This window comes from Mesoplodon densirostris, chromosome 4, assembly GCF_025265405.1.
Source record: "Mesoplodon densirostris isolate mMesDen1 chromosome 4, mMesDen1 primary haplotype, whole genome shotgun sequence".
NCBI classification, from domain to species: Eukaryota; Metazoa; Chordata; class Mammalia; order Artiodactyla; family Ziphiidae; genus Mesoplodon; species Mesoplodon densirostris.
The window spans coordinates 100,320,130-100,339,691 of NC_082664.1; the positions used below are offsets into that span (position 1 = coordinate 100,320,130).

The 19,562-nt window shown below is 43.1% G+C and overlaps 1 protein-coding gene across 3 annotated transcripts in view; it reads left to right on the forward strand.

Moving 5' to 3' along the window:
- Nucleotides 1-19,562, forward strand: part of SV2B (synaptic vesicle glycoprotein 2B) — a 75,885-nt gene that overhangs the window by 34,110 nt on the left and 22,213 nt on the right. For all 3 annotated transcript variants that reach the window (XM_060095082.1, XM_060095083.1, XM_060095085.1), the window contains 4 exons: nt 9,187-9,320; nt 10,772-10,861; nt 16,558-16,668; nt 17,462-17,550. In XM_060095082.1, coding sequence (XP_059951065.1) covers nt 9,187-9,320; nt 10,772-10,861; nt 16,558-16,668; nt 17,462-17,550 — 424 coding nt within the window. The remainder of the gene's footprint in view (nt 1-9,186; nt 9,321-10,771; nt 10,862-16,557; nt 16,669-17,461; nt 17,551-19,562) is intronic.

The window sequence follows — 19,562 nt, forward strand, 5'->3', positions numbered from 1 at the left end:
TTGTCACTTGTCTCTATGTATTTTTAAATTTCTTCTTTGATTTTTTCAGTGATCTCTTGGTTATTTAGTAGTGCACTGTTTAGTCTCCATGTATTTGTGTTTTTTACAGATTTTTTCCTGTAATTGATTTCCAATCTCATAGCGTTGTGGTCAGAAAAGATGCTTGATATGATTTCAATTTTCTTAAATTTTCCAAGGCTTGATTTGTGACCCAAGATGTGATCTATCCTGGAACATGTTCCATGTGCACTTGAGAAGAAAGTGTATTCTGCCACTTATGGGTGGAATGTCCTATAAATATCAATTAAATCTATCTGGTCTATTGTGTCATTTAAAGCTTGTGTTTCCTTATTTATTTTCTGTTTGGATGATCTATCCATTGGTGTAAGTGGGGTGTTAAAGTCGCCTACTATTATTGTGTTACTGTCAATTTCCCCTTTTATGGTTGTTAGCATTTGCCATATATATTGGGGTGCCCCTAAGTTGGGTGCATAAATATTTATAATTGTTATATCTTCTGGGAGTGATCCCTTGATCATTATGTAGTATCCTCCTTATCTCTTGTAGCACTCTTTATTTTAAAGTTTGTTTTATCTGATACCAGTATTGCTATTCCACCTTTCTTTTTTTTTTTTTTGCGGTACGCGGGCCTCTCACTGTTGTGGCCTCTCCCGTTGCAGAGCACAGGCTCCGGACACGCAGGCTCAGCAGCCATGGCTCACAGGCCCAGCTGCTCCACAGCATGTGGGATCCTCCTGGACCGGGGCATGAACCCGCGTCCCCTGCATTGGCAGGCAGACTCTCAACCACTGTGCCACCAGGGAAGCCCCAGCTTTCTTTGATTTACATTCGCATAGAATATCTTTTTCCATCCCCTTACTTTCGGTGTATGTGTCCCTAGGTCTGAAGTGGGTCTCTTGTAGACAGCATATATATGGGTCTTGTTTTTGTATCCAGTCAGCCAGCCTGTGTCTTTTGGTTGGAGCATTTAATCCACTTACATTCAAGGTTATTATCAATATGTATGTTCCTATTACCATTTTCTTTTTTTTTTTTTTTTTTTTTTTTTTTTTTTTTTTTTGCGGTATGCGGGCCTCTCACTGTTGTGGCCTCTCCCGTTGCGGAGCACAGGCTCCGGACGCGCAGGCTCAGCGGCCATGGCTCACGGGCCCAGCCGCTCCGCGGCACATGGGATCCTCCCAGACCGGGGCACGAACCCGCATCCCCTGCATCGGCAGGCGGACTCTCAACCACTGTGCCACCAGGGAGGCCCTACCATTTTCTTAATTGTTTTGGGTTTGTTTTTGCGGGTCCTTTTCTTCTCTTGTGTTTCCCACCTAGAGAAGTTCCTTTAGCGTTTGTTGTAAAACTGGTTTGGTGGTGCTGAATTCTCTTAGCTTTTGCTTGTCTGAAAAGCTTTTGATTTCTCCATCGAATCTGAATGTGATCCTTGCTGGGTATAATAATCTTGGTTGTAGGTTTTTGTCTTTCATCACTAAGTATATCCTCCCACTCCTTTCTGGCCTGCAGTTTCTGTTGAAAAATCAGTTGATAATCTTATGGGGATTCCTTTGTATGTTATTTTTTGCTTTTCCCTTGTTGCTTTTAATATTTTTTCTTTGAATTTAATTTTTGTTAGTTTGATTAATATGTGTCTTGGTGTGTTTCTCCTAGGATATTTCCTGTATGGGACTCTCTGCACTTCCTGGACTGGGTGACTATTTCCTCTCCCATGTTAGGGAAGTTTTCCACTGTAATCTCTTCAAATATTTTCTCAGACCCTTTCTTTTTCTCTTCTTCTTCTGGGAGCCGTATAATTGAAATGTTGGTACGTTTAGTGTTGTCCCAGAGGTCTCTTAAGCTGTCTTCATTTCTTTTCATTCTTTTTTCTTTATTCTGTTTTGGGCAGTGAATTCCACCATTCTGTCTTCCAGCTCACTTATTCGTTCTTCTGCCTCAGTTATGCTGTTATTGAGTCCTTCTAGTGTATTTTTGATTTCAGTATTGTGTCGTTCATTTCTGTTTGTTTGTTCTTTAGTTCTTCTAGATCTTTGTTAAACATTTCTTGTATTTTCTCAATCTGTGCCTCCATTCTATTTCTGAGATTTTGATCATCTTTACTATCATTACTCTGAATCCTTTTTTCAGGTAGGTTTCCTATTTCTTCTTCGTTTATATACTCTTGTAGGTTTTTATCCTACCAGACTTGCTCCTTTATCTGTGACATATTTTTTTTGTCGTTTAATTTTTTTTTTTTTTTTGATGGGTGGGTTTGTGTTCCTGTCTTTCTGGTTGTTTCACCTGAGGCTTCCATCACTGGAGTTTGTAGGCTGTTGGGTAGAGCTGGGTTTTGGTACCAAGATGAGGACCTCCTGGAGACCTCACTCCAATGAATATTCCCTGGGGTCTGAGGTTCTCTGTTAGTCCAGTGGTTTAGACTCAGAGTTCCCACCACAGGAGCTCTGGCCCAACCCTCAGCTTGTGAACCAAGATCCTGCAAGCCATGCGGGGAGGCAAAATAAAAAGAAAAAAAAATAAAGAAGGAAAAAGAAAAAAGAAAAAAATGAGCAGAACAATAGCAAAGAGTAAAAAATAAAATAAGATTAGAAAACTAACATATGTTAGAAAGAAAAAAATATATATATAGATGAAGCAACAACTGGAAGGTAAAACAGAACCTAAATAGTAAAAAAGAGGAGGAAAAAAAAAAGCCAGAAAAGGCCTTGGCTGTGGGGGGTGGGGCTTAGGCAGGGGTGGGGTTTAGGTGGTGGGCGTGGCCTATGCTTAGGACTGGAAAAGGCCCTGGGGGGTGGGGGGTGGGGCTTAGGCTCAACCCAGCAGGAGGGACCTAGGAGTGCCACTGGCCTTGGAGGTCTGAGGACCAGGTCCAGGACCCCAGCAGGCTCACTGGGCTCGAGTGGGTGGGGGAAACGCTAGACTCATTCTCCCCATCCTCTGATCCTTGAGGACCACACCCCATTGGCCTCTCTTCTCCCCGCCCCCTCCTTCCCTCCTATGCCCCTAGGACCCCCACAGCCAGAGGGGGCCTCAGAGAATGGAGGACCAGACCTGGGAGCCCAGGAGGCATCCCAGGGCTTGAGGGAAACAGCTGCCATGCCTCCCCTGATCCTCCAGTCCTGGAGGGTTCCCCTTCCGTCCACCTCTCCTCTTTTTCACCCCACCCCACCCCCCCGCCTCCCTCCTATGCCCCTAGGACCAATGTGGCCTGGAGGGGGCCTTGGAGGGTGGAGTAACTAGTTTGGGAACCCTGCAGGCTTCCCTGGGCCCGATTGGGCAGGGGAAATGCTAGGCATGCTTCCCCCGATCCTCCAAGCCCCCAAGGGTCCCTCCAGGCATGGGAACCCCTACCCCCTCCCAGCCACCCCTCAGGGGCACAGGTCCTGTCTGGCCTCCACTTCTCCTTCCCCCTCACTCCCCCCACATCCTACCCAGTCACTCAGGGGTTCCTCCCATCTCCTTAGACATTGAGGTCCCCCACCAGCGTCTGGCAGGCGCCCTAGTTGTGGGAAGATGTGAACTCCGTGTCTTCCCACACCGCCATCTCCCACTGTGCAGCTCAATTCTTCTTTTCAGATTCTTTTCCCTCATAGGTTATTACAAAATATTGGGTGGCCAAAAAGTTCGTTTAGGTTTTTCCATAACATTTTACAGAAAACCCCAAATGAACTTTTTGGCCAACCCAATATTGAATATAGTTCCTGTGCTATACAGTGGGTCCTTATTGGTTATCTATTTTATATTCAGTAGTGTGTATATGTTAATCCCAAACTTATAATTATCCCTCCCCCATCTTTCCCCTTTGGTAACCATAAGTTTTTTCTATGTCTGTGGGTTTATTTCTGTTTTGGAAGTTCATTTGTGTCATTTTTTAGATTCCACATATACGTGATATCATATGATAATTGTCTTTGTCTGTCTTACTTCACTTAGTATGATAATCTCTGGGTCCATCCGTGTTGCTGCAAATGGCAGTATTTCATTCTTTTTAATGGCTGGGTAATATTCCATCTTATATATGTACCACATCTTCTTCATCCAGTCATCTGTCCATGGACGTTTAGGTTGCTTCCATGTCTTGGCTGTTGTAAATAGGGCTGCTATGAACATAGGGGTGCATGCATCTTTTTGAATTAGAGTTTTGTCCAGATATATGCCCACAGGTGGGATTGCTGGATCATATGGCAACTCTATTTTTAGTTCTTTAAGGAACCTCCATAATGTTCTCCGTAGTGACTTCACCAATTTACATACCCACCAACAGTGTAGGAGGATTCCTTTTTCTCCTGGTGTGCTTGTTTTAAATCTGACGCTCTCTGATGTGTGTTCTGGGCTAATGGAGGCTTCTGTATTATCTTTTTAAGAAGAAGCTTTGGTGTAGACAATCCCTATTTTATTAGTTAAGGGGATGCTGGGTGTATTACCCTGAGAACCTGATAAACCCTGAAATCTTAGTGGTTTAATACCAAAGAAGTTTTCCCCTCCTGCAAAGCCCGGCTGGTGTTTCTGATCTGCAGGCAGCTCTGCTCCATCAGTAATCCCAGGGCTCAGGTTCCCTCCAGCATGTGATCTACGCTCTTCAACAGGTAACCTACATGTTGGTTCGGTGAAAGAGCACAGTTGTATGTGGGTGCTTTTGAAGGGCAGGCTAGGAATTGGATCACATCTTCTTTGCTCACATCCCATTGGTCCCAAATCTGTAATATGACCACACACTACAGCAAAGGACACTGGGAAATGTGACCTAGCTGTGTGCCCACAAGGTAGAGGAAATGGGTTTGGGACCATCATGTTACCTTTGCCATATCCCACTGGATTTTTGTATCAGAAACAGAGAAGAAATACGAACAAGAATAATGAAATAAAGAGTTGAAGGGTTTTCCAGATAATTCTGTTACTATAGGTAATTCTACATAATTTTAGATACAAAATTGTATTACTCCTGATATCAGGCTCTGCATTCTACCCTTCCCCAAAATGCATACTTTAATTATCCAGGCTGTTGGTTATATGGGTCCAAGGAATTGCTTTTGTCCCCACAATTCTTGCTATAATATCATTTCCCCTGTTAATTGATCCAAACGTGTTAACACTAAGAAACTATTTCTACATATAAATTGAGTTAGAAAACTTTGTGTGTGGGGGAAACAAATAGACTCTGGATAAAAGCTGAGTCAAAATAGTGGTTCTATGTAATTTGGGACAGGTCACTCTAGCTTGTCCAGCCTTGGTTCCTTTATCTATAAAATGGAGAGAAGGAAGCAAAGAGAATAGACTGTGGAGATCCGATCTGTGCCAGCCCTAACATCCAGCAGTTCTTGGGAGGCAAATAATGGTGAGAAAATTTTGGAGACGATTCTAGTATTTGGGCTGGTTTCCCTCCAAGCTGCATTAGCAATTCTAGCCCTATTTGCAGACTGCTTGTTCCACAAGGGAACTGCCCTCACAACCAGCCAATGAGTAGAGGTCCTTGGCTTCCCTCTGATTGGATCAACTTAAGTCATGTGCTCACCTCAGCCAATCACTAAACCCCAGAGGATGCCAGGTCCTGGGCATTTCATATACTTTCTTCTCCAACCCTGGCACTGGGGATGGGGTCAGTCCCACCCAAACCACAAGTCTGCAACCCAGTGGAGAGGAAGGATGGGAAGGATATTGTGAGGGGAGCAACCCACAATAGTCACTACAAACTGCATCATTTTTTCACTTCACTTTGCACACACAAACACACAATGGGTGTCTGGTTTCTATAAAAGCAATAAAAGAATTCAGGCTGGGGACACATTGACCAAGACTAAGTGGGATGCCCATGACAGAGGGACCACATAGCTCCTGGCTGATAGCAGGGCTTGTGGTTAAGTATCTTACTCCAACTGGATGGGATATTTTCCTATTTGTATGCCTGTAAGAAATCTATGGCTTTTACATTCCATTTAAAAATACCAGCCTCTTGGATGATTAGGCTTAATTGAAACAGGCATTAACTTGAGGGCAACCCATCCTAGAAATATGGTGGACTAGAATCACAGTGCAACAGGAGTGATTATTTATTTTCAACCTCATTTTACCGGGACCAGATGTTCTGTGCACAGTGAACAGAGACATTTGATGATATTTCCCAACAGAACTAAGACATTAATCCTCTAAAACCCCTTCCACTCAGCAGGGACAAATGCAAGGGTGATCTGGAAAGGAGACTTGATGTTTGTACGTAGCTTGTGCAAACCATTTAACTGGTTTTGCAGGAATGAAGTGATGGGAGGTCTTGGCACCAGGAATTTGGGTGACTGAGTCACTGAGAAAGAAAATTACAAACCTCAGAATGTTTTTCTGGGAACTCATGGGCATAGTCCCCCCAGAATGGATATATTATGGAAGATTAATTCACACTGTAGTCAGCAGCACCAGCTGTTTGAGAAATCCTGATGGAGAAAAGTAGGGCAAGCTAAAAGATCATTGACCAGAACAATCCCTGTCTCCAAATTAATAGTAGTCCTATATATTTGAAAGCAGTTCACTGTTTAATTTTAATTGATTTAAGGCCCCAAAGGTGTGCCTAATGAATGTGATAAGTGCAGATTACTAAAATCACCATAAAAACCAGAAAGGCATGAGGGAATAATGGATTTTGGATAATTTGCATATATTGTCATTAAGAAAAAAAATCTCTCTGAGGCAGAATACTTTCTTTTTTTTTTTTTTTTTTTTTTTTTTTTTTTTGCTGTACGCGGGCCTCTCACCGCTGTGGCCTCTCCCGCTGCGGAGCACAGGCTCCGGACACACAGGCCCCGCGGCCATGGCTCGCGGGCCCAGCCGCTCCGCGGCATGTGGGATCCTCCGGGATCGGGGCACGAACCCGTGTCCCCTGCATCGGCAGGCGGACTCTCAACCACTGCGCCACCAGGGAAGCCCCAGAATACTTTCTAAACATACCTGCTTCTGCCCTTCTTCTCTTGTTACCCACCTGAGTTTGACTGCTATGTAGTTTTGGTCAGCTTTATTTCTGATTACGCCAGAGTGGTTTTTGGACATGAGCTGAGAATGTGGAAATCTTACTATGGTTTTGCCTTCTTCTTTCTGTTGTCACTCCCAAGAGAGGAAAGACTTCTTAATTAAAATTAAAATGAACAAACAGGGACTTCCCTGGTGGAGCAGTGGTTAAGAATCCGCCTGCCAATTCAGGGGACACGGGTTCGGGACCTGGTCCAGGAAGATCCCACATGCCTCGGAACAGCTAAACCCGTGCATCACAACTACTGAGCCCACAACGCCGCAACTACTGAAGCCCATGCGCCTAGAGCCCCTTCTTCACAACAAGAGTAGCCACCACAATGAGAAGCCCGTGCACCGCAACGAAGAGCAGCCCCCGCTCGCCTCAACTAGAGAAAGCCCGTGCGCAGCAACGAAGACCCAAAGCAGCCAAAAATAAATAAATAAATAAATTTATTTTTTAAAAAAATGAACAAACTCCAGTGAGATGGAAGGAGAACAGGCCAGGCTGTGCAAAAAAGAGATTTGATTGTGATTGAGAATGTTGGATGTATTATGTGTATTATGTTCTGTGGCCATTGTGTAAAAGCAACCACGGCCCCATGTTTTTTCACCTGGGATTCCCTCCGGCCAGTCACTCCATTGTGCAAATAGAGTAAGAAATATCTGCAGAAACAGCAGATATTGGTTAGGAGTCCGCTGCAAGTAGAACAAATTGAACCGTGATGGTAAGAGAGAATTCAAGACATAAACTGCCCACCTCTGGAGTTGGCCATATAGTATATTTTTAAGTAAATGGAATAGAGATTTTACAGCCGAATAATGTTCACCGTTTGAACTTTAGAAATCAATATAATTTATTTATAAAGTTTGGTTTTTTTAAGAAATGCTGTTGGAATTGTCTTCAGAGATCATTTTGAGCGGCATGAGAGAACCAGTCTATTTCATAATCTTGGCTTTAAAAGAAAACAATCCTTTTGCTGATATTCATCTATTTTACTCAACATCTTTGGCACTAACTGTCATGTAACTATTTCTAAACAAATCAAACCTACCCTCAAAGCAGGTGAATTATTTTTGGTTGCCGGGAGCTTTCACACACAGCAAATCTGTGGAAGTACCATTACCTGCCTTCTACAGCTGTGAAAACCCACCAACATAACAATAACGATGTGAGAAAGCCAGGATTTGAACTCTGATCTATGTGACTGCAAAAGTCCAGGCACTTTTCACTGTGTTATCGTTCCTTGAAAGAGGGAAATTTGCTACTTACGAAGATATTTGAAGGAATGTTTTGTAGATCCTGAAGGCAATTTCTGAAAATGAATTTTAGAAATGTTTTGAATAATGAAAGGTGAGTAGGAGCTATTCACCTCTCCATTTCAATGATGGTAGAATTCATTTGAATGTAGAAGCTCAGTTTCTTTAAAAAAAAATTAGTATGATCACTGACAGTGTTTTTTCAAAGTGTGGTCCTGAACCCTGTGCACTGGAATCACCTAGAGCTGGTATTGCCCTTTGACTTAGGTAAGACTAATCCCCCATCAAAACCCTGGGTCACATAAGGCCCTGCTCTGGCTTTCCTCCAGCTGTACCTCTTCCCATGAGGCAACGTGTGTCCCTAAGGCCACAACCCCACTCCATCCAGATCATTCTCTGGCTACTCAGGGCCTAGGACTCCCCACTAAACTCAAGGGATCATGACAAGGACACCCACTCTTACCATGGTGGTGTGTGTGGTGTGACCACACGTGTTGGCATGAGGCCCCTCATTCTACAGGAGAGGCTGGTCGGGGACAGAAGGGGGTCCTGTAAAGGTGGGTCTTGGGCAGGTCAGGGCTTGGCCTTCCAGCTGCTTATTTGTTGAGCAGGAGGATGGAATATCTATTATCTAACAGTTTAACTGAAATTTTAATGAATACATAGAAATATGGGGTGGTGCCTCTATTTGTACTCCTACCCAAGGCCCCGTAAGTGTCAGGCCAGGCCTGCCTATGGGGTTGAAAAGATGCAGATTCCCAGCATCTTTCAGAATCAGAGGCTTTGGGGACACAGCCGGAGAGTTTGCATGTTAACCTGCTCCCCAGGTGATGCTCTTTTGCCCCATGGTTTGAAAGCCATTTCTTGAAGGTCACTCTAAGACCGTGTGTCAGAGATCCTCTGACTGCTTCTTCACAGGCTGGGGCTTCAGCATGGGCACCAGTTACCACTTCCACAGCTGGAGAGTGTTTGTCATCGTCTGCGCTCTGCCCTGCACTGTGTCCATGGTGGCCCTGAAGTTCATGCCAGAGAGCCCGAGGTTTCTGCTAGAGGTGAGTCAGTGCCCCCAACCTGTGTGAGAGCAATGGAACAGCGACAGGAGCTAGCCCTGCTGCTCCAGCCCCTTGGTCCCATGTTGGCTGACCTGGCCCATCATTAAATCCATCGTGATGGTTGCACGCCTGGGATTCAAGGACTGCCAGAGCCGGAGGGACTCAGGAGCTCACTGAGCACAGAGCAGCAGCACTGCTCCCTGAGGCTGGGTGGAGCTGGAGGAGGCTCTGCTTAGGATGCTTCTGGCACCCACTCTCCTCAGAGGTCCTGATTATGAGGCTCTTCAAAGCTGCATGCAGTTTTTCCATGTTATGGCTGTGAGCTGGGTTGTAAATCTGTCACTGCTCCCAAGCCCTTCAAGACTCTTGGCTTTGTAGGACCTCTCTCCTCCAGAAAGCTGCTCCCGGAGTCCTGTGAGGTTTCCAGCTTGGTGGTGGTGGTGGTGAGGCTCTCGTGCTTGCGGTGGTCAGACAGGCAGGGCTGGTGGAGGGGCGATAGGACTTGAAGGCTCTTACAGCCCCAATTCTCAGATTCTACTTATAAGCCTCCTTCTAGCTTTCTTCAGACTGACCCTCCTTGTTGAATTTCTTCTTTCATCCCATTGATCAGGTTCCAGATGCAGCAAAAAGTTTTTTATCCATGCTTATCTCAAAAGTTACCCTTCATTGTGTATGAGTTTCCTAGGGCTGCTCTAACAAAGGCACACAAACCAAGGGGCTCATAGTAACAGAAATTTATTGTTTCACAGGTCTGTTGGCTAAAAGTCCCCAACCAAGGTGTTGGCAGGGCCACACTCCCTTGGAAGCCCTTAGGGCAATCTTTACTTGCCTCTTTCAACTTCTGGTGGGTTGCTTGCATTTGTTGGCATTCCTTGGCTTGCAGCTGTTTCACTCCAGTCTCTGCCTTTGTCACCACATGGTGTTCTCTCTATGTGTCTCTGGGTCTTCACATGGGCTTCTTCTTATAAGGACACCAGTCATGTTGGATTAGGGATGCACCCTACCCCAGTATGACCTCACCTTAATTAATTACATCTGCAGCAACCCTGCTTCCAAATAAGGTCACATTCTGGGGTACTGGCAGCTAGAACTTCAACATATTTTTAGGGTTGGGGACACAGTTCAACCCATCACATGTTGTGTCTTTGCTTTGTCCTGCCAGGGAGGAACATGGCTCCCACCCTGCAGTCTATTCAACTGTAAACTACGAGTAGTTACTCATAGCCTATAATGATAATAATACCCAGCATTTACACCTTGAAGGTACAACCTTACTATCCTTCCAAGATGGGCTGTGACAGAAACTTGTCCTAGTCTTTCACAAGCCCTAGACAGTAACACATCCATGGCCAATCGCCTCAGACTTGGGTATCATCACCTGTTGGGCTTGTAGGGTTTTCCACCCCTAATCAGCAAAAGACTGTTCATGTCTCTCTCCTTGGTTTTACCAGATGGGCAAACACGACGAAGCCTGGATGATTCTCAAGCACGTTCATGACACCAACATGAGGGCTAAGGGGACCCCAGAGAAGGTGTTTACGGTGAGTGCATGGTCACCTATGCCAACAGGAGGGGGCCTCTCCTCTTCACTGCTTTGGTTTGCTAAAAAATAATTTTATTATATAAGCACATCCCAGAAAATTTGTCAAAAGGGGAATAAAGCCCCTGACATTCCTATTACTGCATCATAATTATTCTTTGCATTTTGATGGATACCTTCTTGGTACTGCTAATTGTTCAAATATGGCAAAGGGAAAAACTAGCTGTATTCATATGGGGATAACCATATGTACATATATTTATATATATCAATGCATAAAGATTATTTAGGAGTACTTATAGGCATTCTATATGTGTCTCATAGTATTCAGAATCATCCTTTTAATGGACATTAATATTAGAGACATTAACACAGTTTTCGTAAACATGTTCCCAATGTTAGAGATTCATATGCCCTGTTTTATTACCTTGTTCCTGCAAATATTGCTGCAATGAACCTTTTCCTGCACATAGTTCCTTTCCTTTCATGTTCTGGGTTTGTTTTCTAAGAGTAGACTCCTAGAAATAAAATGAGTGACTCAAACAGCATGAGTATTTTTATAGCTCTTGAGATGTATTGCAGATTACATTTCAGTAGGGTTGCAATGATCTGTGATACCACCAATGATAGGATACCTGTTTCTCAGCATCCTCACCAGCATTGGCTATTAGCCTGGATTTTCTTTCTCACTAGTTTAAAAAGTGAAAAACTAGCCAATGGCAGTTTCCACGGGGAGGTCCTGTTAATTACCATGAACTGTGCTCTTCCCACCAAGCTGTGGCCAACCACGAGGAATACCCACGGCAGGGTCCTTGTGCACCTGTCTGCATGACCCCCTTTTAGACCAACTCCAAATCCATTTCTTCAAGGAAGCCTTCCTGAGTTAACTCCCACCTACTCCAACTCACTGCTTTTGCTTCTTTGGCTTCCATAATTTGAGTCTGTGGTAAAACACTTTTTCTTGTTAACCTGTTACTTGAAACCCCTGATTCTCAAGCAGGACCCCATAGCAGCTAAGAATCTACAACCTGAAGCCAGACCAGTCTGGGTCCAATTCCTGGTTTTAACATGTTCTAGCTGTGTGGCCTTAGGCAAGGTACTGTCTGTGCCTTATTTTCGGAAAAGAGAGATAACAATGTCTATAAATACAGTTATGGTAAGGATTAAAATCAAGCACCTAAACTGTGCCAGGCTTAGAGTAAATACTACATAGATGTTAACTATTAACCAAATATTTTATGTCATATTTTTTAATAAATAAACTCAAATAATAGATTTTATAGAAAGTTGTCCAGTGGCATATTTCCCCAATTCCAATGCTCCTAAAATTATCTAAAACATGGGACCAGTCCTTTTATCACAAACATTTATTAAGAAGCACCATTAACAATATTTATAGACTTTCCGGTTGGATAAACGAAATGTAATTGAAAATAGAACTTTTAGCTAGTTCAGTTTCTTAATCCTTCCTCAATTAACTTTCTTATTAAAAATTTCCCACACTTAAGAAAAAAAGGAAGAAGAAGCACAATTAGCAGAGCTACTCAAAATGAAAGATGATAAGGGAACTGATGGTTCTCCCAACCTCCCATCCCTGCCGCTCCCTGTGATGGATTTTCATGCTGCAGCTGGACTGCAGGTCTGGACCCCAGATGTTAGCAGGAGAGCCCTGTCCCCTGGGGTCTGGGTATGCTTGGTTCAGTCCTGCCTCCCACCCCCACCCATTCTATAGCCTTCCCTCCAAGCTCCTGCTTATTCCTAGGAGATGTTACTGAGTCTTTGGGTATAACCTCTGCTTTTAGTAGATTTCACCCTTTCTCAGGAAAAGGGAATTAAAAAGGTCACGGGCTCAGTATTTCCATACTGACTTGATGATCATAGTAATTTTGTAGAGGAGGATGACTGGATGGGCCGGGAAAAAAAAAAGAAAAGAAAAACAGCCTGAAAGTGTTCCTGACCTCAGACAGCTGGGCAGTGGCTGGAGTCAGGAGTGATACTCAGCCCTGCCGAATGGGGTCATCTGCTATGATCCTGTGTGCTCCCCTCTGTAGACGGTACTCACAGTAAACATGCTCAGGGGCCTGGAGGAAGAGCTTAGGGTAGGCCAGGCTCTTAGTGTTCATGGTGAGCCCTGGATGTGGCCCTCCTCACATCCACCTTGGAGCTGATGGGGTTCAGGACATGATACCCCAAAATGTGGCACGTCGGCATATTGAATATCATAAGCTGAAGGAGTTTGAGAAAACAGCAAAAGTAGAAATGTCACTCTGACCTCCCCCTGCTCCCCCTTGTTCCCTGAAACAGGCCATAAATCTCCCACATGTAAGGTGCTCTCCCTGCACCAGAAGAAAAGAAGACATTGTTCTCAGCAGAGATGGGGAACTTAGGGCCAAGAAGGCTGTATCAACAAACCTTGTTAAACTAACCCTTATCGTCCTAATTTCTTCTTCACCATTTATTCACCCTAGCCCAAATATCTTTGTCTTGTCAGTTCTTCACAAATCTACTGTTTCTACAAGGTATAAAAACTTCCTGGGCTGGTCACTTCTTCGGAGCTTCATTCTCTTGTGAAGGCTCCCACGGACATGTAAAAATTCAGTAAAATGTGGATGCTTTACTCCTGTTAATCTCTCTTTGCCAGTTTAACTTCCAGACCCAGCCAGGGAGCCTAAGAGGGTAGAGGAATACTTTCCCCTCCCCTACAGAGCCCTGGCTTTCACCAGCCCCATTCGCTACCTCACAAGCTTCTGAACAGCCCCCTGGCAGGTGTCCACTGAAACACCTTTGGAAAGGGGGTGGGTTGAAGTATTCCCCTGAGAACCCATGCTCTGCAAGGCTGGGGTGAGCACAGACCACACAGATCGTATTCTACTTTAGACTGAAGCAAAGCCAAGTATCCTAGTTAGTTGTAAATTAGAGTAATTATGCTTGCAAGTTGTCAACACACCCACTCCCAGATCCCTAGGGAATAGGGTGTTATTTTCCCCAGGAGCAAAGCAAAGATAAAATTTGCATTTCCTTCCCCCCCTCTCCCACCCGCACCTCAGACACGTGGGATCTTAGTTCCCTGACCAGATATTGAACCTGCGCCCCCTGCGGTGCAAGCACAGAGTCTTAACCACTGGACCTCCTGGAAGTCCCATTTAGTGAGATTCTTAATGTGCTTCCTGACTTGGGGTCAACCTTCTCCTCGGCCTCTTTCGGCTGCAGCTGGGCTCTTGGTCTCCCTGGGGTACCTAATAACACAAAGACCAGTTCCAGCCAAGAGTCCCACTGGAGGGCCTGCTGCGTTCTCTCTCCTGTGTCCCTTTGTGGGCCTGGGCAGAAGAGCATTTGCAGAGGCCACACACCCAGGAATGGCAGGACCAGCCCAGGAGGCTCTGGCATGCTCATATACCTGTGATTTTTAGGAAGAGCACCTGTGCTTTTACCAGGTTCTCAAAAGGGTATCCGGCCCTCCCAAGAGAAGAACCACTGTTTTCAGGGTTTAGAAAAACAAAGCCAAGCCATCCTAGGCTCAGGGCTTGGGAATTAAAGAAGCAATTGTCCCTAATTCAGGGACTGTATTTTCCCCTGTGGATATCCAGCCTCATCTCTCTCTCTGTCTCCTCACATTCTCAGTCCCTTGGCTGAAGAAAGAGATGGAGACACTTACGACTAAAGCCTTTTCTCCCTAGAAAGAAAGGTTTGTTGGACGAGGTGATAGAAACTGGTTTTTAATTTTTTGAGTACACTCTTCTGTTTTCCTCTGAATTGGTCTGCATGCACAGGACCTTGATAACTTGGCTAAGAGTTTGTGTGCTCAGGAATCTCCTTAACATGATGGTTAGTTATAGAATGCAATGGTTGTCTTAAACATTGATTAAACTGAAAATCGCTGTCTTAATGAGTCAGGATTGCTCCCTGGGGCTACCTGCTGACACTGGACAAATTAACACTTTCCGGGGCCCTTGGGGGAGCCCTGAGATATACAGCCTTATTCCCATTCCCTATCTCTTTGATTTCTTCCAGGAAAACCAGGGGTAGCAAGGAGGACATAATTTCTCTCTCTTTTTAAAAATTAAGGTATAATTGACAGATTACATTATATTAGTCGCAGGTGCACCACATAATGATTCAGTTATTTGTATACATTGAAAAATGATCACCACAATAAGTCTCGTTACCATCTGTCACCACACATTTACAAAAATTTTTTTTCTTGTGATGAGGACTTTTAAGATTTACTTTCTTAGCAACTTTCAAGTAATAAATACTGTATTATTAACTATAGTCACCATGCTCTACGTTACATCCCCATGACTTATTTTATAACTGAAAATTTGTACCTTTGACGCCTTTCTCCTATTTTATCCACCCTCACCCCCTCTCCCCTCTGGGAACCACCAGTCTGTTCTCTGTATCTATGAGCTTGGTTTTCTGTTTCTGTTTTGTTTTGTTTGTTTGTTTGATTCCGAATATAAGTGGGATCATAGGGTATTTGTCTTTCTCTGTCTGACTTATTTCACTTACATAATGCCCTTGATGTCCATCCATGTTGTTGCAAATGGCAAGATTTTTTTAAAAATTTTCTGTGGCTGGGTAGTATTCCATTGTGTGTGTATTTGCATGGGTGGGTGTGTATCACATCGTTATCCATTCACCTGTTGATGGCCACTTAGGTTGTCTCCATATCTTCACTTTTATAAATAATACTGCAGTGAACATGGGAATGCAGATATCTTTTCGAGTTAGTGTTTTCATTTCCTTCAGATAAATACCCGGAAGTGGAATTGCTGGATCATATGGTAGTTCTATTTTTAATTTTGCGGGGAACCTCTATACTACTTCCCATAGTGGCTGCACCAATTTACATCCCCACCAACAATGCAGAAGGATTTCCTTTTCCCCACATCCTTGTCAACACTTGTTATTTCTTGTCTTTTTGATAATAACCATTCTAGCAGGTGTGAGGTGATATCTCATTGTAGTTTTGATTTGCATTTCCCTGATGATTAGTGATGTTGAGCATTTTTTTCACGTACCTGTTGGCCATCTGTACGTCTTCTTTGGAAAATTGTCTATTCAGATCCTCTGTCCATTTTTTAATTGGATTTTTTTTTTTTTTTTTTGCTGTTGAGTTGCATGAGTTCTTTTTATATTTTGGATATTAGTCTCTTATCAGATATATGATTTGCAAGTATTTTCTCCCATTCAGTAAGTTGCCTTTTCATTTTGTTGATGATTTCCTTTGCTGTGCAGAAGGAGGACATAATGTCTTTTATTCTGCTGTGTTTTAAAAATGTCTTGCATAGCAAACCCCCTTTCCTAACACACACACACAAACACACACACACACTATTGCCTATATGGGTTCTAGACTTCTGTGATGTTAATATCCATTAAGGATAGACTTGTCAATTTTAAGGTGGAGTCAACTCTACTATGGGCAAATCAGATATAAACAGGAATTCAGTGTATTTCCCAAAGCCATAATTGAGTGAAAGAACTCTGATTCATTTTGTCTGCAGTGGGACATAACCACCTGAGAAAGATCCCTAAGAGATGCTATGTACAATTTTGGCTAAGAATTACTGAACTGTAGGGTCACCGAAAGCTCCTCTAGCCCTAAGTAAGTTAATAAAGTCAGTTACATTAAACTAAAAATTGAAAAGTCAAAGTGGGGTTAAGACTCGCTAGCCCATCTTTGCTTTACAGGTTTCCAACATTAAAACTCCCAAGCAAATGGATGAATTCATTGAGATCCAAAGTTCAACAGGGAGTTGGTACCAGCGCTGGCTAGTCAGATTCAAGACCACTTTCAAGCAGGTACAGCTGGGGACCTGGGGTTGTTGAGAGGGAGGCTCTATGGAAATCGGTAACATCAGTGGATGAAGAATAGAGATCCTGAACACCCCCATCAACCCAAGACAGTGTGGTGGGCAGAAAGTTACCTTGGATAGGGACTTTCGGGTCCAAGCCCATGCTTACCTGTGAGCCCTTGAGCCACAAACTATAAACCTTCGTTTCTTTTCTTTGTTCTTCCTTTCCAAGGCAGAGATTTTGAATGTAGGTGCAAAGTCTAGTCTGAGTAAAAACCTTTCTCTCTAGCACCTTCTCATTAAATAATCCATAGGAAGAAAGGAGTGGGTTAAAGAAATGACCCCTTTGAGATTTGTTGGTGATTTCTGAGAAAGTCTTCTTGAAGGGCAAGGCTCCTGTGAAGTGAATCAACTATTGAACACTGAGGCAGTCAATGGCCAGAGACTCCTGAGCCTGGATGACCTTCTTGGTGTAGGGTGGTTCAATGTTTGGAATATCACCCATTCCCACTGGCGGGGAGCAGAACTCACTACTCAAGGCTATTCACTGCCTTGACACCTCCACTCCGTGTGCTTTTTGTCACATGCATGGAGCATTGTTGTGTTCCCAGATGCTACAGGACTGTTAGAAGTTGAGACCAGCCAGTAAGAAGAGAAGAGCCTTTCCTTGTTATTTGAGCAGAATTGCTGCCTCTGGAAGATAATGGGTTCCTAGGCAATTTAATAGAAAATATTAAAAATGAGCTCTTCCAAGTCACAAGTTTTTGCCTTTAACAACCCATCTCTTCTGTGTGTTATAGGTCTGGGAAAATGCTCTGTACTGTGTGATGGGGCCCTACAGGATGAACACACTGATTCTGGCCGTGGTTTGGTTCACCATGGCTTTAAGGTAAGCTCTGTTTTCCTTAAGTTCATTAATTTCCTTGTGCTTCAGGTACCTCATCTATACACTGACGGTTACAGTTGGTTCTAACTTACAGAGTCTGTGTCAGATTGGATGATTTTGGCTCTAAGTAACAGGCAACCAATGCTAGTGGCTTCTACAACTAGGAAATTTCTGATCCCTTTTTTAGAAATTTTTATTTTATTAAAAACAATTTTTTAATTATTTTTTTACATCTTTATTGGAGTATAATTGCTTTACATTGTTGTGTTAGTTGCTGCTGTATAACAAAGTGAATCAACTATACATATATCCCCATATCTCCTCCCTCTTGCGTCTCCCTCCCAACACTCCCTATCCCACCCCTCTAGGTGGTCACAAAACACCGAGATGATCTCCCTGTACTATGCAGCTGCTTCCCACTAGCTATTTATTTTACATTTGGTAGTGTATGTATGTCAATGCTACTCTCTCACTTCATCCCAGCTTACCCTTCCCCCTCTCCATGTCCTCAAGTACATTCCCTACATCTGTGTCTTTATTCCTATCATGCCTCTAGGTTCTTCAGAACCATTTTTTTTTTTTTGGATTCCATATATATGTGTTAGCATGTGGTATTTGTTTTTCTCTTTCTGACTTACTTTACTCTGTAGGACAGACTCTAGGTCCATCCACTTCACTATAAATAACTCAATTTTGTTTCTTTTTATGGCTGAGTAATATTCCATTGTATATATGTGCCACATCTTCTTTATCCATTCACCTGTCGATGGACACTTAGGTTGCTTCCATGTCCTGGCTATTGTAAATAGTGCTGCAGTAAACATTGTGGTACCTGACACTTCTTGAATTGTGGTTTTCTCTGGGTATATGCCCAGGAGTGGGATTGCTGGGTCATATGGTAATTCTATTTTTAGTTTTTTAAGGAACCTCCATACTGTTTTCCATAGTGGCTGCATCAATTTCCATTCCCACCAACAGTGCAAGAGGGTTCCCTTTTATCCACACCCTCTCCAGCATTTGTTGTTTGTAGATTTTTTGATGATGGCCATTCTAACTGGTGTGAGGTGATACCTCATTGTGGTTTTGATTTGCATTTCTCTAATGATTAGTGATGTTGAGCAGCTTTTCATGTGTTTGTTGGCAATCTGTATATCTTCTTTGGAGAAATGTCTATTTAGGTCTTCTGACAATTTTTGGATTGGGTTGTTTTTTTGATATTGAGCTATAAGAGCTGCTTGTATATTTTGAAGATTAATCCTTTGTCAGTTGCTTCATTTGCAAATATTTTCTACCATTCTGAGGGTTGTGTTAAGTTTCATTAGGTACCATTTGTTTATTTTTGTTTTTATTTCCATTTCTCCAGGAGGTGGGTCACAAAGGATCTTGCTGTGATTTATGTCACAGAGTGTTCTGCCTATGTTTTCCTCTAAGAGTTTTATAGTGTCTGGTCTTACATTTAGGTCTTTAATCCATTTTGAGTTTATTTTTGTGTATTGTGTTAGGAAGTGTTCTAATTTCATTCTTTTACATGTAGCTGTCCAGTTTCCCCAGCACCACTTATTGAAGAGGCTGTCTTTTCTCTACTGTATATTTCTTGCCTCCTTTATCAAAGATAAGGTGACCATATATGCATGGGTTTATCTCTGGGCTTTCTATCCTGTTCCATTGATCTATATTTTTGTTTTTATAGCAGTACCATACTGTCTTGTAGCTTTGTACTATAGTCTGAAGTCTGGGATTCTGATTCCTCCAGCTCCATTTCTGTTTCTCAAGATTGCTTTGGCTCTTCAGAGTCTTTTGTGTTTCCATACAAATTGTGAAATTTTTTGTTCTAGTTCTGTGAAAAATGCCGTTGGTAGTTGATAGGGATTGCATTGAATCTGTATATTGTTTTGGGTAGTATAGTCATTTTAACAATGTTATTTCTTCCAATCCAGGAACATGTCTCTCCATCTGTTGATACCATCTTTAATTTCTTTCATCATTGTCTTATAGTTTCCTGCATAGAGGTCTTT